We start from the raw sequence: 25,296 nt of genomic DNA on the forward strand, positions 1-25,296 counted from the left end.
CCCCAAAGCTACACCTCTGGAATGCACCCAAAGGGTCAAATCCTTCACTTGCCCCCAGCTGTCTATTCTCACCTGTACTAACTTCATGAATGGGCTGAACATAAGGAGGTCACAAAGTAAGGAGCTATGACAGAGTTTTCCCACCAGGGTACCTACAGCTGTTGCAAAACTACAACTCCCAGCATGCCCGGACAGCCTTCGGCTGTCCGGGCATGCTGGGAGTTGTAGTTTTGCAACAGCTGGAGGCACCCTGGTTGGAAAACACTGAGCTATGCTGTGAAAGAGAAAGACTTGGAGACTTACACATCCTTGGCAGGCAGGTTCTTCCCCTCCACCAGTCTGAAGTATAGAGCTGTATTTCTTGCCATAACGGTGAATGAGTCAAGTTGTAAATGTTCAGCTTGGAGGCAGAAGTCAGCAGAACCCTGTGGCCAGATCTATGGCTCCAGCAGAGGACCCTGCAGCTCCACTCTCACCCATGCTGTGCTCTGCACCTGAAGGAATACTCCTCTATAGCAGCCCCCCAGGTGAGCTCAGTAGGCGCTTTATACCTGCACAGCACTACTTGGCACATTAAGAAGAGCAGTGTGCCCTCCTGGGATGTGGGTGAACAGGACTGGCAGATGGCTCTTTCCTACAGAATAGCGAGTGCCATGATCTACAGAGGGAAACAGCAGCCACAGGTTGTAAAGCGCAGCTCTGAGCTCCCGAGCTGTTCTGCTGCCTGTCTCTGCCTCCACACTGTAGCGGGGAGAACTGCAGGAGGTAGGAGGAGACAGCGCAGCACCCCCTGCTGGTAGGCTTGTGTTATGAGAAGGAGCCTCTGTTTACCTGTGTACATCTCGGCACGGGGCTGCTGCACGGAACATGCTCCCTGCTGCTTGGAAAGCTGGATTCCTGCCGGGCCGGCTGCCTGCCTGCTCACTGACTGACTGACTGACTGGATTCCTGCCGGGCCGGTGTGAGGTGGTTTTTGGTCACTGACTGACTGACTGGATTCCGGTGTGAGGTGGTTTTTGGTCACTGACTGACTGACTGACTGGATTCCAGCCGGGAGGAGTGTGCGGTCAATGACAGTGTTTCCCAACCAGTGTGCCTCCAGCTGTTGCGAAACTACAATTCCCAGCATGCCCGGACAGCCAAAGGCTGGAGGCACACTGCTTGGGAAATACTGGTCTATGGGAATCACCAGCAGGGAGAAAAGGCTTGTTCTAGTTCTATCCCCCTGTGCAGACACAGCGGTCACCGCGATTTTGCTATACGGTTTCATAAAAAAAAAAAACGTATGCAACCGTACAGAAAACCATGCCCATAGACTTCCCATTCAAAACCATATGCACCATATTGTATACGGTTGTCTCCGTTTTTCAAAACAAAAGGGTTTTTTACTTTTTTTTATTCCGGACAGAAAACCGTAGCCTACCACTTTTTTTGGTTGGGGTGAAAAACTGTATTAAACCGTACAGTGGTCCCTCAACATAATTCGTTCCAAACGAGCCATCGTTTGTCGAATCCATTGTATGTTGAGGGATTCGTGCAATGTAAAGTATAGGAAGCTGTAGTCACCTGACCCCGCCGCTCGAGATGGTGTCCCCGGGCCTCCGCTGGGCTCTCCGCTGTCTTCTCCGGTCCTCTGCTGTCTTCTCCGGTCCTCTTCTGTCTTCTCCGGTCCTCTTCTCCGGTCCTCTTCTGTCTTTCGCAAGGCCTTACTGGGCCTGCGTAGCGACGTCATTACGCCGCTGCATACGCCATTCCTATTGGATGACGTGCGCAGCAGCGTATTGACGTCTTCGGAGAGGGCCGAGAAGACACCGGAAGATGAGCGCTGGACCCGGATGGCACCATGGAGCATCATGGAGGGGTAAGTAATACTTACCGCACCACACGGGGAACATTAAGCTGCTATCCGGCAGCAGCTTAAGCATTTGGCGCTGTGGGATAGCACTTAATGCGATGGCCCCGACATAAAAAAGCATCGTATGTCGATGCTGACATCGACATGCGATGGCCTCTGAGAGGCCATCGTATGTCGATTTCATCATATGTCGGGGCCACCGTAGGTCGGGGGGTCACTGTATATGTTTTTTTTTTTAACATGGGAGTCAATTGGAACCATACAGAACTGTATGTGCGTACGGTTCCATCCGGTTTGAACTTGTTGAGACTTTGGCGTTTTTTCGGGAAAATCTAGAAGTCTATGGGAGTGAAAAAACGCAAAGAAAAACGCCATGTGGGTTTTATCTTTCATGTTTTTGCAGGCGGTTTTTATTCTCTTTTGGACTTTAACGATCCAAAAAAGTAATGGAGATACCTTTTTTATAAAAAATTTCGTAGGGTACTATTAAAAAATTATAATAAAAAAGATACAGTAGTGATGGAAAAAATTGTATTTAACAAAATGTATCTTTTTTATAACAAAATTTTTATTAATTTTTAAACGGGGATCAATTTATGTGGACGGGCAGGCCACTAAAAATGTAGCCGACAATAATAAAAATGTAGTGTGTGTGTGTGTTTTTCACTTTTCTTTACATTTTTTAGATGGTACTACTACTCCCAGCATGGAACGCACTGTTCCATGATGGAAGTAGTAGTACCTGTACTAATAGACAGATCACCCTGGGTCCATTGCGATCCTCCTGTATAATGTATAGATGTGGCCGGCCGCTCTTCTATTGTCCTCTGCACTGCCGTATATATACACCTATTTATATTTCCGCAGAGAGCTGTGATTGGCCAGATGGTTCCAGCCAATCACACTGTGGGAAATATGAATAGGTGCAGAGGCGGCTCTCTAATTAGGCGATTTAGGTGGCCGCCTAAGGCCTCACGCTAGAAGGGGCCTCGCGGACGCCTAAATCGTGTAATTAGAGAGCTGCAGACTGCTGTAATTAAAAATATGTCAGCAGCCTTTCCCGGTCAAAATTTTTTATTGTTTAGCCCCTTTCTCGCCGCCCGATCGCATCCGCGGTATATTACTGTTCGTTTCATCATGATGCTGGAGTGAGTCCCCTCCCATCCGCCTTCTGAACTGACAATCCACCAATCCACATTCCGCAATGCCGATTACGTCATGACGCGACGTCCCCCACCCGCGGTACCAAGAAGAAGAAGAGAAGAGGAAGAAAGAAGACTAGCTGCTGCTGCAGGAAAGCGAGCACGAGCAGAGCACAAAGAAATAGGTAAGAATAACAGAGAAAAGGGGAGAAGAGCAGAGGAAAGAGGAAGGTTGAGCAAAGAAAGGGGATATTACAGCAGCAGATAAGAGGAAGGAGAGCAAATAAAATGGGAAGAAGAGACAACAAAATGGGACAGAGCAGAAAAAAGGAGAAGAGGAGCAGAGAAGGAGAGGAAAGGGTAAGGGAGCAGAATTAGAGCAAAGAAAAGGGATATTAGAGCAGCAGATAAGAGGAAGGAGAGCAGCAGGAGAGCAAATACAATGGGAAGAAGAGACAACAAAATGGGATGGAGAGCAGAAAAAATTGGAAGAGGAGCAGAGGAAGGATAGCAAAGGGAAGTGGAGCAGAAGGAGAAAAGGGGAATAAGAGCAGAGAAAAGGGAAGGAGAGCAATAAAAAGTTGACTCCTTGGCTGACATCAGAATTGCAGTTTTAAGCCAATCCAATGCTTTCCTATGGGAAAGCACTGTGATTGACTGAGATCATCAATTTAGATTATGTCAGCCAATTTGGCACATCCAGCGCTGGCGGACTTGTGCAACTCTAGAATTAAGGTACCTTTTTTTTCTAAATTTAAAGGGGATGTGGGGTGCTAAATAGTTTACCACTATAGGGTCAGGAATACACATTTGTGTTCCTGATTCTATAGTGTTCTTTGAATACCCTGTTGACAACTGTATTTCAGTTTTAGGAGACACCAACAAGAATAACTAGTTAGACACAATTTTTTTTTTATCTATACCCAATGTTTGTGTATAGATATTTTGTAGAATAATTTAATTAGAAAAATAACATAAGCTGTGAATAATATCAAAAGCTGTGAATAGCGAGGTTATGATTTATATTAAAGTTTGCCTTAAAATATGCAATTTCCTCCTTACCTTTTAAAAATCATAACCCTTTCAATTTTCCACCTAAAAATCCATATGATGGCTTATTTTTTGCATCGCCAATTCTACTTTGCAGTGACATTAGTCATTTTACCCAAAAATGCACGGCGAAATGGAAAAAAAAATCATTGTGCGACAAAATCGAAAAAAACACGCCATTTTGTAACTTTTGGGGGCTTCCGTTTCTACGCAGTGCATATTTCGGTAAAAATTACACCTTATCTTTATTCTGTAGGTCCATACGGTTAAAATGATACCCTACTTATATAGGTTTGATTTTGTCGCACTTCTGGAAAAAATCATAACTACATGCAGGAAAATGTATACGTTTAAAAATGTCATCTTCTGACCCCTATAACTTTTTTATTTTTCCACGTATAGGGCGGTATGAGGGCTCATTTTTTGCGCCGTGATCTGAAGTTTTTATCGGTATGATATTTGTTTTGATCTGACTTTTTGATCACTTTTTATTCATTTTTTAATGGTATAAAAAGTGACCAAAATACGCTTTTTTGGACTTTGGAATTTTTTTGCGCGTACGCCATTGACCGTGCGGTTTAATTCATGATATATTTTTATAGTTTGGACATTTATGCATGCGGCGATACCACATATGTTTATTTTTAATTTTTTTTACACTGTTTTATTTTTTTTATGGGAAAAGGGGGGTGATTCAAACTTTTATTAGGGAAGGGGTTAAATGACCTTTATTAACACTTTTTTTTTTTAACATTTTTTTTGCAGTGTTATAGGTCCCATAGGGACCTATAACACTGCACACACTGATCTTTTACACAGATCACAGGCGTGTATTAACACGCCTGTGATCAGTGTTATCGGTGCTTGACTGATCCTGCCTGGATCTCAGGCACGGAGCAGTCATTCGCCGATCGGACACCGAGGAGGCAGGTAAGGGCCCTCCTGATGTCCTGTCAGCTGTTCGGGACGCCGCGATTTCACCGCGGCGGTCCCGAACAGCCCGACTGACCAGCCGGGTCACTTTCACTTTCACTTTAGAAGCGGCGGTCAGCTTTGACCGCCGCTTCTAAAGGGTTAATACCGCACATGGCCGCGATCGGCGATGTGTGATATTAGCCACGGGTCCCGTCCGTTGATGAGCGCCGGGACCGATGCGATATGATGCGGGATCGCGGCGCGATCCCGCTTCACATCGCGGGAGCCGGTGCAGAACGTAAATATACGTCCTGCGTCGTTAAGGGGTTAATCGCCTGCTTACTTTTTTTTTCTTTTTATTGCGCTTAGGGGCCTCAGATTTATTTTCGCCTAAGGCCTCAAAAAGCCTAGAGCCGCCTCTGAATAGGTGTATATATACGTCAGTGCAGGGGACCATAGAAGAGCGGCGGCCGCATCTATACATTATACAGGAGGATCACAGCGGGTGTCAGAAGTTCCACTCGCTGCAATCTGTCTATTAATGCAGATACTACAGCTCCCAGCATAAAACAGAGCATGGTCCATGTTGGGAGCAGTAGTACCTGCAGTAAGGGACAGATCACAGCGGGTGTCACTCCTCCTGACACCTGCTGCGATCCTCCTGAAGTGAATGTCGGGATCAGCTGTACCCACCGCTACAGAGCCAGGAGAATAGCTGATGCTGAGCAGTAAATATACATCGTATACAGAAGACGAAGTCCGCTTACTTCTCTCCAGTCCCAGCTGGGCCCGTGTAGCCCCACCCCCTAGTGATGATGTCATTAGGGGCGGAGCTACAGACAGGAGCCAGGCTGCTAAGGGTCTGAGACTATGTTCACATTGTCCGTTTTGTATAATGTGAACAGACCCTTCTGCCAGTGTCTACCCAGACAGGGAGACTCCAGCTGTTGCTAAACTACAACTCCCAGCATGCCCAGACAGCCAAAGGCTGTCTGGACATGCTGGGAGTTGTAGTTTTGCACCAATTGGAAGCTCCCTGTTTGGGAAGACATTGCATTATGGGCACTCTCCCCAGCGGACAGCACCAAAAATGTCTTAACCAATTTTTTTTGTGGGTTTTTTTTTCTTCTCATTTCAGATCTGTGTATGCAGGTATGCAGAGGATTACGGCAGATTCGATGGATTAAGGCGGATGAACTCGAATTTTTTTCTTTTAATAAAATGGTTAACGAGGGCTGTGGGGGAGTGTTTTAAAAAAAAAATTTCCAATGTGTTGTTTTTTTTTTTATTATTGAATTTTCAGGCTTAGTAGTGAAAGCTGCCTTATAGACGGAATCCATTACTAAGCCGGGGATTAGCGTTAGCCCCAAAAACAGCTAGCGCTTACCACCAATTATTACCCCGGTACCCACCGCCACAGGGGTGCCGATAAGAGCCGGTACCAACAGGCCCGGAGCGTCAAAAATGGAGCTCCTGGGCCTAGGCGGTAACAGGTTGGCGTTATTTAGGCTGGGGAGGGCCAGTAACAATGGTTGCTGTACATCACTCCTCATCTCCTTACTCTCTGTGGACCAGGCGCTCAGCATCCGACCCACAAAGTGGTACCCTGAAGGCAGTGAGAAAACTTCCACAGGGGACAAAACTGGCTATTTCCACAAACCAGGAAAAACACCAGAAAAAACTGCCAAAACTGGCTGTTTCCACACACCAGGGAAAATGCTAGAAAAACTGCCAAAACGCAAGAAAAAGCTGTGGCAGTTTTTCTGGCGTTTTTTTTGTGTTAAAAAAAAAAAACAAGTGGAAAGCTAGCCTTAGGGTGGGTTCACACTGTGTTACTGCTCCTGTTAGGGTAGGTCACACTGCCCCCGTTAACCGTTTCCGTCAGCAACCCTGAGAAAACAGAATGCTGACGTATACTGTTAACAGGAGCAGCGGACCCTATTCACTTCTATGGCTGAATGGAGTCACCCCTAGTGACTCTGTTCTGTACATATACCATACCTCCCAACTTTTGCTGAGAGCAAAGAGGGGCAAGCCACACCCATGGACACGCCCCCTAACCAAGCCCCCAGTCACGCCTTAACCACGCCTGCACCTGCAGAATGGGATACATTAACCCCTTAAGGACTCAGCCCATTTGGGCCTTTTTGTTTTTCCTCCTCGCCTTCAAAAAACCATAACTCTTATATTTTCATCCACAGACTAGTATGAGGGCTTGTTTTTTGCACGACCAGTTGTCTGTTGTAATGCCATCACTCACTTTACCATAGAATGTGTGGTGCAACCAAAAAAATACTATTTGTGTGGGGAAATAAAAAAGAAAACCGCAATTTTGCCAATTTTGGAAGGTTTTGTTTTCACGCCGTACAATTTATGGTAAAAATTAGATGTGTTCTTTATTCTGTGGGTCAATACGATTAAAATTATACCCATGATAACATACTTTTCTATTATTGTTGTGCTTAAAAAAAATCGCAAACTGTTTAACCAAATTAGTACGTTTAAAATCCGCCTATTTTGAGGACCTATAACTTTTTTCATTTTTTGCGCTGTGATCTGTACTTTTTATTGATACCATATTTGCTTATACTGTATAAACTTTTAATGCATTTTTAATTAATTTTTTTTGGGAACAAAATGTTATAAAAAAAGCAGCTATTTTGTACTTTTTTTTTACGTTCACGCCGTTCACCGTACGGTATCATTAACATTTTATTTTAATAATTCGGATATTTACAGATGCGGCGATACCAAATATGTATATAAAATATTTTTTTTACACTTTTTGGGGGTAAAATAGGGAAAATGGGACAATTTACGTTTTTATTGGGGTGGAGTTTTTCACATTTCTTTTACTTTTTTTTTTTAACTTTTTTTTTTTAATAGTCCACATAGGGGACTATTTATAGCAATCATTTGATTGCTAATACTGTTCAGTGCTATGCATAGGACATAGCACTGATCAGTGTTATCGGTCATCTTCTGCTCTGGTCTGCTCGATCGCAGACCAGAGCAGAAGACCCGTGAAAGGCAGCGGAGGCAGGTGAGGGGACCTTCCTCTGCCGTTCTGGATGATCGGATCGCTGCGGCTGTGCTGCCGGCGGTCCAATCATCCATTTTAGTGATCGCAATGCTGCAGATGCCATGATCTGTATTGATCACGGCATCTGAGAGGTTAATGGCGGACATCCACGTGATCACGGATGTCAGCCATTACTGGCGGGTCCCAGGCTGCTGTCAGCAGCCGGGACCTGCCGTGCATGAGTCGAGCATTGCTCCGATGCTCGCAATTATGTATAGGACGTAAATGTACGTCCCGGTGCGTTAAGTACCAGCTTACCATTTACGTCCGGCGTCGTTAAGGGGTTAAAGGGGTACTCCGGTGGAAAACATTTTTAGGTCTTTATAAGTCAACTGGTGCCAGAAAGTTAAACAGATTTGTAAATTATTTCTATAAAAAAAATCTTTACCTTTCAAGTACATTTTAGCAGCTGTATGCTACAGAGAAAATTCTGTTATTTTTTAATTTCTTTTTTGTCTTGTCTACAGTGCTCTCTGCTGACACCTCTGTCCATGTCAGGAACTGTCCAGAGCAGCATAGGTTTGCAATGGGGATTTTCTCCTGCTCTGGACAGTTCCTGATACGGACATCAGGTGTCAGCAGAGAGCACTGTGGACAAGACAAAAAATAAATAAATAAAAAGAACAGAATTTCCTCTGTAGCATACAGCTGCTAAAAAGTACAGGAAGGGTAAATAGTTTTTAATAGAAGTAATTTACAAATCAGTTTAACTTTCTGGCACCAGTTCATTAAAAAAAAAATGTTTTCCACCGGAGTACCCCTTGAACAGCAATAATGTTGTCAGTCTGTCACCTAAGTTTAGGAGGATGTTCTATACTGACTGACAACAACCCCCATCATTACCACTACAGATCATATAAGAGATTACATACAGTTATATCAGGTGGCTGTCAACAACCCCCATCATTACCACTACAGACCATATAAATGATTACATAAAGCTATATCAGGTGACTGACAACAACCCCCATCATTACCACTACAGATCATATAGGTGATTACATACAGTTATATCAGGTGACTGACAACAACCCCCATCATTACCACTACAGACTACATAAGAGATTACATAAAGTTATATCAGGTGACTGACAACTACCCCCATCATTACCATTACAGACCATATAAGTGATCATCTACAGTTAGATTAGGTGACGTCTTCTCTGAGTCATTCACTTTCCTTTTTCTTCTCCATCTCAGACCGCCATGATGATTTTTTCCGGTTACGATTTCTGGAGAACATGTGGGAAAAACATTTTAGGCACTGCACTTTTCCAAAAACTATAATGCCCCAAATGTTCCCCACATTAGGCAGGCAGATGTCCCCACATTAGGAAGGTGGCAAAAGACCCCCACATTAGGTTGCCAGCAGACTCCCCCCCCCCCCAAAATAAGCAGCAGATTCCCCCCATAGTAGGCCGCAGGCATCAGTACCCCCATAGTAGGTGGCAGATTCTCCCCCATAGTAGGCAGCAGATTCCCCAATTAAAGGCGGCAGATTCCCCCAATAGTATGCGGCAGATTCCCCCAATAGTAGCTGGCAGATTTTCCAATAGTAGGCAGCAGATTCCCCCCATAGTAGGCAGCAGATTTTCCAATAGTAGGCGGCAGAATGCCCCCATAGTAGGCAGTGGCAATTCCCCATAGTTGGCAGCGGCAATTCCACCATAGTAGGCAGGGGCAAATCCACCATAGTAGGCAGCGGCAATTCCACCATTGTAGGCAGCAGTGTTCCCCCATATCAGGCAGCAGCAGGAGTCCCCCCCATATAAGGCAGCAGGAGTCCCCCCATATCAGGCAGCAGTCCCCCCACATCAGGCAGCAGCAGGAGTCCCCCATATTAGGCAGCAGCAGGAGATCCCCCATATCAGGCAGCAGCAGGAGTCCACCCATATTAGGCAGCAGTGTTCCCCCCCATATTAGGCAGCAAAGTCCCCCCATATCAGACAGCAGAAGCAGTAGTCCCCCCATATCAGGCAGCAGGAGTCCCCCCCATATCAGGCAGCAGCAGGAGTCCCTCATATTAGGCAGCAGTGTTTCCCCCATATTAGGCAGCAGTGTCCCCAATAATAGGCAGCAATGTTGCCCCCATATCAGGCAGCAGCATGAGTCCCCCCCATATAAGGCAGCAGGAGTCCCCCAATATCAGGCAGCAGAGGTCCCCCCACATCAGGCAGCAGCAGGAGTCCTCCATATTAGGCAGCAGCAGGAGATCCCCCATATCAGGCAGCAGCAGGAGTCCACCCATATTAGGCAGCAAAGTTCCCCCATATCAGACAGCAGCAGCAGTAGTCCCCCCATATCAGGCAGCAGGAGTCCCCCCATATCAGGCAGCAGCAGGAGTCCCTCATATTAGGTAGCAGTGTTTCCCCCATATTAAGCAGCAGTGTCCCCCATATTAGGCAGCAATGTTGCCCCCATATCAGGCAGCAGGAGTCCCACCATATCAGGCAGCAGCAGGAGTCTACCCTTGCACACCCCCTCCCCTCTCCCTTTATAGGTATAGGTCAGCATCTCCTTTTCAGTGGATTGATGCCATATATGATTACTGGGGGGCCGGAAGGCAAGGTGGACTTACTCTTATCTGCTGGCATCCCGACGAAAACAGAATGCCAACGTATACTGTAAACAGGAGCAGTGGACCCCCATTGATGTAAGACTAGGTTCATATTGTGTCAGGAACAAGATGTAGACAGATACTGTGGCATAGAGCAGCAAGTGCCATTCATTTCAGTGGCCCGAACGAAGTTACCTATTGTCTTTGTTCAGGCCATATATTCGCTATTTTTACTAGACCGGACAATGCAGCAGACCACACTTTTAAATCCGATTAAAATAGTATATATACGGCCAAAAGGTGTCACCTGTGGACCTAGCCTAACCATTTGCAGATTTGAAGCCAAAACCAGGTATTAATTAGATAATATAAAGAACAGATCATGCTTCTACAATTTCTTTCCTAATAGGGCCTATTCACCTGGCAGAATATCTGCCAGAAAAGTTTCAGGCAGACATTCCGTGCACAGTAGATGTTGACTCAATCAGTCACTGCCAAGACTGCTCGGACATGCACCATCTCTATTGACGGCATTCAGGGTCAGGGGACATGCTTTTCGTCACAGAACTCTAATAAGTATTTTCCACCATAAAGATTAAAGTGTCCTTGTCATTTAGAAAAAATGTCAAAAGTTTTGAGTAGTCGGTTTCTTGAAGTTTTAAGAATCCTGTTTTCTGTTCCACAAAAAGAGAATTGTTTAGTCAGAAGTGTGTAACAAGCTGGGCAAGGACCATTCAGCAAACACTAGTCTCCTCGTGGGCTTCCAGCTAGAGTTAGTGCTGTGAAGCTGTCATGTCATTTCTTTTAGCATACGCCCTGCAATAGGGTATCATGCCACAAACTGTGAGTAATGACTTCAAATACCAATTAATACCTCTTGAATCCCATTAGGCACTCAATGGCCCTGATTTACTACTGTAAACCCAACATGTCTTGTCAGGTTGTGCGCCAGCTTCTGTCTGCGCCAGAATTTGTGCCAGAATATGCGAGAATTGAAAAAAAAAAAAGGGGGGGGGGCATGTCCCCGATATTTTCACAAAAACCCAACATATTTACTAAGGTTTCCACAGAAAATGTGGTGGATTTGAGCTGAGGAAAACCCTACAGATCAGAGCATGTGTAAAAAAAAGCAAAATGTAGGGAAAAGTGCAAAATGTAGGGAAACCTTAGTAAATACAGTGGGAAAATAAATTGTAGGGAAGAAAACTCCACTCCGCTCTCACTAAATTAGGGCCACTGGCCCTCATTTACTAAGAGTGTTGTGTAGGTTTCTTTGTGGGTTTTAATTCCCTACAATTTATTTTCTACGGTATTTACTAAGGTTTCCCTACATTTTCCACTTTTCCCTACATTTTGCTTTTTTTACCCATGCTCTGATCTGTAGGGTTTTCCTCAGCTCAAATCCACTACATTTTCTGTGGAAACCTTAGTAAATCTGTTGGGTTTTTGTGAAAATGTCGGGAACACGCCCGTTCCCTGGTGGCCCCGCCCCCTTTTCTGGGTTTTCATAGCAAAATGGAGAGTTAGTCTGTTTTTTTTTTTTCAATTCTGGCGCGAATTCTGGCGCAAAATCTGGCGCAGACAGAATTTCTGGCGCAATGCGACAGAATCTGGCGCACAACCCGACAAAACATGTCGGGTTTGCAATAGTAAATGAGGGCCACTATGTTTAACTGTAAAACACCACAAATCAGACAGTTTTTGTTTGTTTGTTTTGTTTTTTTACTATTGAGCTCCATTGAACTCAATGGTAAAATAGCTTTCTTGTTACTTAAGTTGTGAAGTATTTTACGACGTAAACATCCCAAAAAGGTCCCAGTTTAAAACAGCCATATTTTAGGATACAGATTATTCTGTAGCCCAAAAAAGGCTGAAACTGGGCAAAAAAAAGGATGCAAAACAGTGAAATTTAAAAACATTTTTTTGTCTGTAAAATGGATGTTTTTTGGAGGCTCAAAATAAGCTTTTTAAATAGTGGGGGCATAGCCTTGTCGTTATGATTCTGCTACTGCTACTTTATCCATTGTATGCGATCAGAATAAACCAAAAACATAACAAGTGGTCCTGATATTGTGGCATATTTATACACTATAGATGTTGCAGCATTAACCCCTTAAGGACTGAGCCCTTTTTCACCTTAAGGACTCGGCCATTATTTGCAATTCTGACCACTGTCACTTTAAACATTAATAACTCTGGAATGCTTTTAGTTATCATTCTGATTCCGAGATAGTTTTTTCGTGACATATTTTACTTTAACATAGTGGTAACATTTTGTGGTAACTTGCATCCTTTCTTGGTGAAAAATCCCAAAATTTGATGAAAAATTTGAAAATGTAGCATTTTTCTAACTTTGAAGCTCTCTGCTTGTAAGGAAAATGGATATTTCAAATAATTATTTTTTTTATTCACATATACAATATGTCTACTTTATGTTTGCATCATAAAATTGATGAGTTTTTACTTTTGGAAGACACCAGAGGGCTTCAAAGTTCAGCAGCAATTTTCCAATTTTTCACAAAATTTTGAAACTCGCTTTTTTTCAGGGACCAGTTCAGGTTTGAAGTGGATTTGAAGGGTCTTCATATTAGAAATACCCCATAAATTACCCCATTATAAAAACTGCACCCCCCTAAGTATTCAAAATGACATTCAGTCAGCGTTTTAACCCTTTAGGTGTTTCACAGGAATAGCAGCAAAGTGAAGGAGAAAATTCACAATCTTCATTTTTTACACTCACATGTTTTTATGTAGACCCAATTTTTGAATTTTTGCAAGTGGTAAAAAGGAGAAAATTTTTACTTGTATTTGAAACCCTATTTTTCTCGAGTAAGCACATACCTCATATGTCTATGTTAATTGTTCGGCGGGCGCAGTAGAGGGCTCAGAAGGGAAGGAGCGACAAATTGTTTTTGGGGGGCATGTCACCTTTAGGAAGCCTCTATGGTGCCAGAACAGCAAAAAAAACACATGGCATACCATTTTGGAAACTAGACCCCTCGGGGAACATAACAAGGGGTAAAGTAAACCTTAACACCCCACAGGTGATTCACGACTTTTGCATATGTAAAAAAAAAAAAAAAAAAATTCCCTAAAATGCTTGGTTTCCCAAAAGTTTGACATTTTTAAAAAGGGTAATAGCAGAAAATACCCCCCAAAATTTGAAGCCCAATTTCTCCCGATTCAGTAAACACCCCATATGGGGGTGAAAAGTGCTCTGCTAGTGCACTACAGGTCTCAGAAGAGAAGTAGTCACATTTGGCTTTTTTGAAGGAAATTTTGCTCTGGGGGCATGCCGCATTTAAGAACACAATTTCTCCCGAGTACGGCGATACCCCATATGTGGCCCTAAACGGTTGCCTTGAAATATGACAGGGCTCCAAAGTGAGAGCGCCATGCGCATTTGAGGCCTAAATTAGGGATTTGCATAGGGGTGGACATGGGGGTATTCTACGCCAGTGATTCCCAAACAGGGGGCCTCCAGCTGTTGTATAACTCCCAGCATGCCTGGACAGTCAGTGGCTGTCTGGTAATACTGGGAGTAGTTGTTTTGCAACAGCTGGAGGCTCCATTTTGGAAACCGTGGCGTACCAGACGTTTTTCATTTTTATTGGGGAGGGGAGGGGGGCTGTGTAGGGGTATGTGTATATGTAGTGTTTTTTACTTTTTATTTTATTTTGTGTTAGTGCAGTGTAGTGTTTTTAGGGTACAGTCGCACGGGCGGGGGTTCACAGTAGTTTCTCGCTGGCAGTTTGAGCTGCGGCAGCTCAAACTTGCAGCCGGATACTTACTGTAAACCTCCGCCCATGTGAGTGTACCCTGTACATTCACATTGGGGGGGGAGGGGAGGAACTTCCAGCTGTTGCAAAACTACAACTCCCAGCATGTACGGTCTATCAGCGCATGCTGGGAGTTGTAGTTTTGCAACAGCTCGAGGCATACTGGTTGTGAAACACCGAGTTTGGTAACAAACTCAGTGTTTTGCAACCAGTGTGCCTTCAGCTGTTGCAAAAGCTACAACCCCCAGCATGTACGGACAGCGGAAGGGCATGCTGGGTCTTGTAGTTATGCAACAGCTGGAGGCATACTACTTTGGCTGGGGATGCTGGGGATTGTAGTTATGCAACAGCTGGAGACACACTGGTTTGCTACTTAACTCAATGTGCCTTCAGCTGTTGCAAAACTACAACTCTCAGCAGTCACCGACAGCCAACAGGCATGCTGGGAGTTGTAGTTATGTAACCAGCAGATGCACCACTGCAACTCCCAGCATGCACTTTAGCTGTTTGTGCAAGCTGGGAGTTGTAGTTACACAACAGCTGAAGGTACACTTTTCCATAGAAAAAATGTGCCTCCAGCTGTTGCAAAACTATAAGTCCCAGCATGCCCATAAGGGCATGCTGGGAGTTGTGGTGGGCTGCCTCCTGCTGTTGCATAACTACAGCTCCCAGCATGCCCTTTTTGCATGCTGGGAGCTGTTGCTAAGCAACAGCAGGAGGCTGTCACTCACCTCCAACGATCCACGCCGCACAGGTCAGTCCCTCGTCGTTGCCGCCGCTCCTGGGGCCCAGATCCCAACATTGACGACGGGGATCGGGGTCCCCAGCACCCGGGGTGCACGTCCCGCACCCGCTCACGTCCTCCGGAAGAGGGGCGGAGCGGGTTGCAGGAGTGACACCCGCAGCAGGTGTCCTGATTGGTCGGCCGGGAAATCAGGGCGATCGTGAGGTGGCACCAGTGCCACCTCACCCCTGCTGGCTGTTGCTGTTCGGGGCCGTCAGAGACGGCCCCGAACAGCCTGTAATTCCGGTTCACCGGGTCACTGGAGACCCGATTGACCCGGAATCTGCCGCAGATCGCTGGACTGAATTGTCCAGCGATCTGCGGCCATCGCCGACATGGGGGGTCATCATGACCCCCCTGGGCGATATGCCCCGATGCCTGCTGAACGATTTCAGCAGGCATCGGGCACCGGCTCCCCTCCAGCTAGCGGCGGGGGGCCGGGATTTGACAGGACGTACTCAAACGTCCTGAGTCCTTAAGGACTCGGAAAAGGGGCCGTTTGAGTACATCCTGCGTCCTTAAGGGGTTAAAGGGGTACTCCGGTGAAAAACTTTTTTTTTTTTATTAAATCAACTGGTGCCAGAAAGTTAAACAGATTAGTAAATTACTTCTATTAAAAAAATCTAAATCCTTCCTGTACTTATTAACTGCTGAATACTACAGTGGAAATTCTTTTCCGTTTGAAACACAGAGCTGTCTGCTGACATCATGAGCACAGTGCTCTCTGCTGACATCTCTGTCCATTTTAGGAACTGTCTAGGGTAAAAGGAAATCCCCATAGCAAACATATGCTGTTCTGGACAGTTCCTAAAATGGACAGAGATGTCAGCAAAGAGCACTGTGCTCGTGATGTCAGCAGAGAGCTCTGTGTTTCAAAAAGAAAAGAATTTCCGCTGTAGTATTCAGCAGCTAATAAGTACAGGAAGGATTAAGATTTTTTAATAGAAGTAATTTACAAATCTGTTTAACTTTCTGGCACCAGTTGATTTAAAAAAAACAAAAAAAAAAGTTTTTCACCGGAGTACCCCTTTAACATGAGTAATTTGTAGCTTCTGAGCCCCAGTGCAAAATCTGCATCAGGGCCCCATGTGTCAATTCTAATACTGGTCTCTTATGGGCAGAAGTGCTTTGGTGCCCCCTTGAATGCTACCTCTGCACCCCCTATATCTACGCCCCTGGCAGCATTGATACCACTGCACAGCTAGATGATGTCTATATGATGCAGCTAGCACGGCAGCAGAAGTGAACTTGGCTGGCTTTGTGTGCTGATGCATGCAGTTTCCTCAAGCCAATACCCGATGAATATATTATGTGAAGGCTCTTACAAATCCGTTCTGACAAGCCTACAAAACAGCGAAAATGAGTTTTATGGTCTGTATATAATTTTCACAACATAATGCTGACAACTAATGTATAAAGGAGAGAGCATTGTTTAGCAGGTGAATGGACAAAGCCAAGAAGTTGATTCTCCTGCTACAGTTTTGTCTTAGCACTGTTGTACTGGGTTATCTTATACTCATACAGTGGTCCCTCAAGTTACAATATTCATTGGTTCTGGGACAACCATTGTATGTTGAAACCATTGTATGTTGAGACCTGAACTCTATGGAAACCTGGTAATTGGTTCTAAAGGCACCAAAATGTCATCTAAAAATAGGAAAAAGTGAGAATTAAAGAAAAATAATTAGATAACTAATATAGATAAAGCAAGTCCTTACATATAAAAGTAAGAAAGATCTGCTGGGAGCTGTAAATCACTGTCTGTCAGTGTTTCCCAACCAGGGCGCCTCCAGCTGTTGCAAAACTACAACTCCCAGCATGCCCGGACAGCCGAAGGCTGTCCGGGCATGCTGGGAGTTGTAGTTTTGCAACAGCTGGGGGCACCCTGTTTGGGAAGTACTGGTCTATGTAGAGGACAGGAGCTTCTTCAGGGTCCTGTACAGTACACACAGTGTCCTAAAAAAGTAACATGGAGCCGCCCTCACCTGGTGTCCAAAAGAGCAGCTAATCCTGGTACAGGTAAAGAGTACAGAACATGTAATACCTCCCTGTACTGTAGGGGGGTGCTACTAGACACCAGGCAGTGCATACGCTTCAGTAATACAGGAGTTTTACCAGTGAATGCCCATTCTGATTGGTCAGTTCATTGACATGTTTTGCAGATCTGGACTGACCATAGCATTGTATGTTGAGTCTGGTTTCAACTTACAATGGTCCAGAAAAGACCATTGTATGTTGAAACTATTGTTATGTTGAGGCCATTGTAAGTTGAGGGATCACTGTAATAAGTGTGGATATGTATATTTTTCCACTCATAGTATTTGTGAACCATTTAATCTATATGATAAAATGACTCTAATAGTCTGGCATGTTACATAAATAGTCCCATGACAGATTATTCTGAATAGAGGAATTTTTTGATTAGAATTTTCTGTCGGAACTTCCTACCAGAAAATTATGCAGTGTGAATAGGTTCACGGAAAACCCATTCACCTACATGTTAGGCTTCATGCGGCAGAATTTCTGTCTGAAATTCTGTACTGTGAACCCTGCCATAGAGTATGACTAGCGCCTACTGAATGGCATGGTCGGCACTGTACATTGCTGTCCCCATAGGTAACAATGTATTCTAGGTGTATTCTGCCAAAAGAATAAGATAATTCTTTCGGCAGCGAAATTTCAGAAGCAGAACGTCTGCCGCTAAAATTCCATAGTGTGCATAGTGCAGCAGAATCCCATTGCCAGCAATGAGATTCTGCTGAACCGGAAATTCTTAGCAGAATTCCACATGGAAATTCTATGATGTGAACCTCGCCTAAGTCTCTGTATCTTTCTTGGCCTGTTTTATACACGTTCCATATATTTTATCAAAGCTATTGTTTCTGACAAGTAAATGGCAGTAATCTAGCTGAGTAATACACAGTTTAGAGGTACCTTGACCCATTAGACTTCTCTTGCTCAGCCTTTTAATCCAAAACTTGAGTCTGAGATAACCGAACGGCTCTCCCATAGAGATACATGGAGGGGGCGTGTCGGCCGCCGCTTCGTCCCGGGGTCCACGCTCGGGTCCCGAGGAGAGCAAGGGTCCTGTGCAGGAGATCGCGGGGGGGTCCCATCGGTTGGACCCCCCCCCCTGTGATCTAAAACCTATCCCCCATCCTTTGTATAGGGGATACGTTTTTTGGCGCAATATATCTCCTTTAAGTTCTACCAATTCACATGGTACCCAGTATTTGGTTATCGTTATTCATGAATTCAGAATCTCATCCCTTTTCATGCAGCAGACCCCTGTTAGCCATTCAGTTTCACTAAAAACGAATTCATACATCTGAATATGTGTTTGTCAGTCTTTCACGTTTACATTTTTTTACAGTGCATTCAGAAAGGTTTCTTTTTTCTTCACATTTTGTTATGGTGAGGCCTAAAATAAAATAAAAATTTAAAAAAATTCCCCCATCATTCTGCACTCAATGCTCCATACTGACAAAGTAAAAACAGAATGTGACACATTTGCTAATTTATTAAGAAAGAAAAAATATAAATTTCACATGGACATTAGTATTCAGACCCTTTTCTATGACACTTGAAGCATCTGAAAACTTATCCCCTTTCCTAAGGATAGGGGATAAGTGTCAGATCACATGGGGGCTGACCGCTGGCACCCCCTGCGATCTCTAGTACGGGGCCTAGAGTTGTGTACAGGGGGCATGTCAGCCACCGCTTCATGAGCTGACAAAGCAAATCAAGCCATGAGGGGGACAGAACTCCCTGTAGAGCTGAGAGACAGGATTGTGTTGAGTTAGATCTGGAAACAAAAAAAGTCTGCTGCGCCAAACATTTCCAAGACCCCATGGCCTCCATATGTCTTAAAGAAGAAGAAGATTGGAACAACCAGGACTCTTCTGAGAGATTGCCATTCCACTAAATGTATTAATCAGGGGTGAAGGATCTTGGTAAGGGCTCATTCACATGGCCGTCTGTCTCTGTTTTTTAGTTCCCGTTCTTAAATACGTTCAAGAATTTTGCAAATGGTTGTAAATGGATTCCATTTATGTCAATGAGAATTTTTAAAGGGGTACTCCGGTGGAAAACATTTTTTTCAAATCAACTGGTGCCAGAAAGTTACACAGATTTGTAAATTACTTCTATATAAAAATCTTAAGCCTTCCAGTACTTGTCAGCTGCTGTATACTACAGAGGAAGTTGTATAGTTTTTTTCTGTCTGACCACAGTGCTCTCTGCTGACACCTCTGTCCATATCAGGAACTGTCCAGGGAAGGTTTGCTATGGGGATTTGCGCCTGCTCTGGACAGTTCCTGACACAAACAGAGGTGTCGGCAGAGAGCACTGTGGTCAGACAGAAAAGAACAACTAATCTTTCTCTTTAGTATACAGTAGCTGATAAGTACTGGAAGGATTAAGATTTTTTAATCTAATTAACTTTATGGTGCTAGTTGAAAAGAAAAAAAAATTTCCCACTGGAGTACCCCTTTAATGCCCAAATTGTCTTGTTTTTTTTAAGGCAGCGAATCAACGGCTACATTCACATCACAATTTTGCCATACTGTTTAGAATCAGGTTTTTTTTCTTCTTCAGAAAACATATACTTTCAAAACTGACATAACTGTATGCAATCGTGTGCTTATACAGTTTGCATTGACTACAATGATATAAAAACAGGTTTTTTTTTTAAAGGACAGAAAAACCCTTTGTAAGGCTGGGTTCACACCACGTTTTTGCAATACAGTTACCGTATCAGGTTTTTTATTAAAAAAAAAAACGGATTCCTCAAAACCTGACTAAACGGTATCAAAACGTGTGTACAAATTTTAATCCGTATCCGGTTTGAGAATTGATGTCCGGTTGCATCCGTTTTTTAAGAAAAAAAAAACGTATATATTTTTAAAGGGGTATTCCAGGCCAAAACTTTTTTTTTTATATATCAACTGGCTCCGGAAAGTTAAACAGATTTGTAAATTACTTCTATTAAAAAATCTTAATCCTTCCAATAGTTATTAGCTTCTAAAGTTGAGTTGTTTTTTTTCTGTCTAACTGCTTTCTGATGACTCAAGTCCCGGGAGCTGTGAAGTTCCTATGGGGATATTCTCCCATCATGCACAGCTCCCGGGACGTGACATCATCATTGAGCAGTTAGACAGAAAACTTCAGAAGCTAATAACTATTGGACGGATTAAGATTTTTTAATAGAAGTAATTTACAAATCTGTTTAACTTTCCGGAGCCAGTTGATATATATGATATATATATATATATAAAAAAAAGTTTTGCCTGGAATACCCCTTTAACTTATCACTCCATTATGAATAAAGTTTCACTTGTTTGATTGAAATTCCAAGAAAAAATTCTGTGCAAAGTCAAAAATTGTATGGTGAAAACCGGATGGAACTGTACGCAAATACAGTTCTGTATGGTTCCCATTGACTCCCATGTAAAAAAAAAACGTATACATTTCAACACGGGTTTACCCCTGGACCAAAAACCGTGGTAGGCTACGGTTTTAGGTACGGGTAAAAAACTGACACAACTGTACAGGATGCAAAACGGACACAACGGGATGCTCCTTTTGGCATACGGTTTTCAATGGATAGTCAATGCATACGGTTTTCAATACTGTTCCGTACAGCTTTTAAATTGAAATCGTATACGGGAACTGCTTTGCAAAAACGTGGTGTGAACCCAACCTTAGACGGTTTGCTGTCTGGGAAACAAATGTACAAGCACAAAACCATACACAACTGGACGCCGATACGGTGGCATACGGTTATCATATACAAAACCGTTTATGGGAACTGTAGGACAAATTCGTGATGTGAATGTGCCCTACGGCTACATTCACATAATGATTTTGGACATAAAACCCTTTGTAAACAGGAAAACAGGACACAACTGTGATTTACTACAGTTTTGTGTACAGCAAAAACCACACAAAACCGTACAAGTACAAAAACAAACACAAATGGACACATCTTGTAGTGTACATTTTTGTATGGGAGGTCAATGAATACGGTTTGCTATATGGTTGAATACGTTTTTTAAATACAAAACCACATACCCATATAGCAAAATCATGATGTAAATGCACCCTAACAGTAGGTTCTGCGAACTGGGGAGAAAGAGCTATCCCATTGAGAAACCTCATAGGAAATAATCCAGTACTCTGGGTGTAGGGAAAATATAATAAAATGTAAGTTTAATTCCATGTCCATAAAATATTCAGGTGAACCATAGCATTAAAAACCAGTGTCAAGTGACCGTGAGCTGTATCTTCCTTTCTTTGCTTTCTATATGAACTGGGGAGAAGCTGGATCCCCTGACCGGTTACCTGCCTTAGTTACCTGAATTGATTTGAAAGCTCCTTCTTAGGACACACTTACAATTGAATTCACAGTGGCCGGTGGTGTGCGGGAGCTACAGGCTCCTATAACTAGCGCTCAGCACTCTCTGCAGGATGTAGGCAGTGTGATTATATAATCATGCTGCCTACATCTGTATCTAGCTGCCAGGCCTGGCTAACAGAGGACAAAGCGACACGATGCGAGGGAGCAGAGGTGGGTTAGGTAAGTATATTATGTATATTGGGGACCTGGTAGATGGATTTATTTTATATGTGGGGGTACAGTATATGGATCTATTTCATATTTGAGGATACAATGTATGTATTTATTTCATATGTGGCGTTACAGTATATAGGTTAATTTTATATGAGGGATTATAGTATATGGAATCATTTTACATGTTGGGTAATAGTAACATAGTAACATAGTTCATAAGGTTGAAAAAAGACCAGAGTCCATCTAGTTCAACCTATATCCCTAATCAGTCCCTACTGAGTTGATCCAGAGGAAGGCAAAAAACCCTCATACTAGAGGTAGAAATTCCTTCCCAACTCCACTATGTCAGTCAGAATAAAACCCTGGATCAACGTTCTGTCCCTATATATCTAGTATCCATAACCTGTAATGTTATTACTCTCCAAAAATGCATCCAGACCCCTTCTGAACTCTTTTACCAATTTCACCATGACCACCTCCTCTGGCAGAGAATTCTACAGTCTCACTGCTCTTATAGTAAAGAACCCTCGTCTGTGCTGGTGTAGAAACCTTCTTTCCTCTAAACGTAGAGGATGCCCCCTTGTTATAGATACTGTCCTGGGTATAAATAGATCATGGGAGAGATCTCTGTACTGTCCCCTGATATAATTATAAATAGTTATTAGGTCGCCCCTAAACCTTTTTTCTAAACTAAATAACCCTAATTCTGATAATCTTTCTGGATACTGTAGTCCTCCCATTCCCCGTATTACCCTGGTTGCCCGTCTTTGAACCCTCTCCAGCTCCACTATATCTTTCTTGTACACTGGTGCCCAGTACTGTACACAGTATTCAGTGTGTGGTCTGACTAGTGATTTGTACAGTGGTAGAATCATTTCCTTGTCTTGGGCATCTATGTCCCTATTGATGCACCCCATGATTTTATTTGCCTTGGCAGCAGCTGCCAGATACTGGTCACTACAGCTAAATTTACTGTTAACTAAGACTCCTAAGTCCTTTTCCATGTCAGTCGTGCATTGCCTTACATTTATAAGTGTTGAACCTCATCTGCCACTTCCCAGCCCAAACCTTCAACCTATCCAGATCCATTTGTAACAGTGCACTGTCCTCTATAGTGTTTACCGCTTTACAGAGTTTAGTATAATTTGCAAATATTGCTACTTTACTATTCAACCCCTCTACAAGGTCATTAATAAATATATTAAATAGAATAGGACCCAAGACTGACCCCTGTGGTACCTCACTAGTAACAGTTACCCAATCAGAATAAGAACCATTTATAACCACCCTCTGTTTTCTATCACTCAGCCAGTTACTTACCCACTTACACACATTCTCCCCAGACAATCCTTCACATTTTATGTACCAATCTTTTATGGGGCACCGTATCAAATGCTTTGGAAAAATCCAGATATACGACATCCAGCGATTGCCCCTCCTCCAGCATGGATCAATTTCATATGGGGGAGGTTATAGTATATATTGATTGTTTTTAGTAAATGGATATACAGTATTTCATTTGTGGTAAAACAATGTATGTATCCATTTCATATGAAGTACACTGACCACAGCAATGAACTTAACCCCTGCCCTTAATCTACAGGTTGCTGTTCCGGACTCTAGGCACATGCTCATTTGGTATACAACGCAGCTTGCCATAGGTATAAGATTAAGCACAGCTTAACCCTTCCATTTGGTATTGGGCAGAAATGTGACGGTATTCCATATGTAAACTATGGAGCAGAGTGAGAAAAGCCTTCAGAACAATGTAGAAAATGTTATGTAATGAATTCTTCTCCTATTGTCCTTTGATAGCTGTAATTGATGAAAGGTTTCATTGCTTTCAATACACTATTCTTTTGTGTCCTGCTATAGAGTTGGCGGACTCTGTGCTGCCCTGTGGCCCCTCTGACAGTGCAGGGTGGAGGTAATTGTTTTATCCCATGGTTCTGCCAGGACTGATGTAGAAATACAGGACTTTTTAGTTCCCAGCCGCCTAGGCTAATCCCACAGCTCTTTTGTAATAAAGGAGAATTGCCGTGTGAATGCGTCCTTGTCTCTCACCATCCTTCTAGTAGTTGCCACAGCAACAGAATGTGAAGCAGAAATGGGTACCAAGGGAATACAAGCATGTACAGCTCCAGTGGGGAGGGCTATGAAAATGAGGTGGGCACATAGCGCTGTAACCTTGGGGTTAGCATAATGAAACCGTCTCATGTTAACATCTCTGAAGCTTCATTTATAGGCTCTGTTCACACTGATGTTTACAGGATTGATGACGGATAATGATGATGCGTAGAAACGTATCCTTCCTGACCTGAATCCTATTCTGACAGGTTTCATTGACTTATGGTCTGTTATAACTTCATCAGGGTTCTGTCCCTCACCAATAGGGCCTTCAGAAACCGGATAGATGGGACTTAACGCCAATGTGAACGTAGATGTAAACAACTGTAAGTTGTGGTCTGTAACCTGACCAAATATAAAATATTTACGTAACGCTCAAAGTAGATTTATGCATATAAATAACCATATTTACACAGGTAATACATTTGTGAAAGTAGTAAACTCTCTAGGTGGTTGCACATAATAGAATTAAACAAGTCACCACACATGCTGAGCAAAGCTGACAAGCCATGGGACTGCAAGAGCAAATATCTGTGGCTGGCACACTATTATGGGATATCGGTGGGTGGTATACTATTGTGTGACAGATGTGGCTGGTACAGTAGTGGCTGGTGTGGTGCTGTGCAGCGTCCGTTGCTGCCGTGGCACCGTGTCTGCGGGGAGGTGCGACCCATAGACTGGTTTGAGAGGCATTGGGGCCGCTCTGCCAGTGGGTCGTTTCCCCTCCCTGGGCACTGGTGTCGCGGTGGTGGTGGTCGCCGCCCTGTGCTACGTCATTTTATGCTAGGGACGTTAGGGACCCACTCTAAATAGGTGGCCTTGACGTGGCGAGTGGGCTTGTACTTTTTGATCAAAAATGTATACTAACAACCTGTTAGTTTTTGATATTGTGCTGAGAAGCAATTAGATCATTATACAAGATTGTAGATGTGCGACCATGTCTGTTTCTTCTACCTGAATTCACATTGTGTTTTCTATCCCTTCCTTTTTTTTGTTTGAACATGTGTCTGCACTCTTCCCCACCCCCTCAGCCCAACCCTATATAAGTAGTAGTTAGCTACACATGGGCCATTTCTTTCCTAGCAGCCTCCCAGTCTGACTGGGAGAGCATGGTAAGTGAGCTATTACACCTTGTTCACACTGGTGTGGTGCTGTGCGGTGTCCGTTGCTGCCGTGGCGCCGTGTCTGCGGGGAGGTGGTATTGGGGCCGCTCTGCCAGTGGGCACTGGTGTCGCGACGGTGGTGGTCGCCACCCAGTGTTATGCCATTTTATGCTAGGGACGTTAGGGACCCACTCTAAATAGGTGGCCTTGACATGGCGAGTGGGCTTGTACTTTTTGATCAAAAATGTATACTAACAACCTGTTAGTTTTTGATATTATGCTGAGAAGCAATCAGATCATTATACAAGATTGTAGATGTGCACCATGTCTG

At 43.6% G+C, this 25,296-nt stretch overlaps 2 protein-coding genes across 6 annotated transcripts in view; one reads left to right on the forward strand and one right to left on the reverse strand.

Moving 5' to 3' along the window:
* RASAL1 (RAS protein activator like 1) overlaps positions 1-9,195 on the reverse strand; it is a 68,258-nt gene extending 59,063 nt beyond the window's left edge. The window contains exon 1 of one of the 3 annotated variants that reach the window (XM_056528739.1): positions 9,166-9,195. In XM_056528739.1, coding sequence (XP_056384714.1) covers positions 9,166-9,180 — 15 coding nt within the window. In that variant the 5' untranslated portion in view covers positions 9,181-9,195. Of the gene's footprint in view, positions 1-303; positions 792-831; positions 931-9,165 lie in introns of those variants that run through there. The other 2 variants (XM_056528741.1, XM_056528740.1) reach the window with 2 other exon arrangements.
* CFAP73 (cilia and flagella associated protein 73) overlaps positions 852-25,296 on the forward strand; it is a 61,227-nt gene continuing 36,782 nt past the window's right edge. Inside the window, exon 1 of one of the 3 annotated variants that reach the window (XM_056528750.1) lies at positions 852-966. The gene's annotated coding sequence lies outside the window, so the exon portion shown is untranslated. Of the gene's footprint in view, positions 967-2,520; positions 3,183-21,583; positions 21,742-25,296 lie in introns of those variants that run through there. The other 2 variants (XM_056528748.1, XM_056528749.1) reach the window with 2 other exon arrangements.

Source organism: Hyla sarda, chromosome 1 (assembly GCF_029499605.1).
Source record: "Hyla sarda isolate aHylSar1 chromosome 1, aHylSar1.hap1, whole genome shotgun sequence".
Taxonomy (NCBI): domain Eukaryota; kingdom Metazoa; phylum Chordata; class Amphibia; order Anura; family Hylidae; genus Hyla; species Hyla sarda.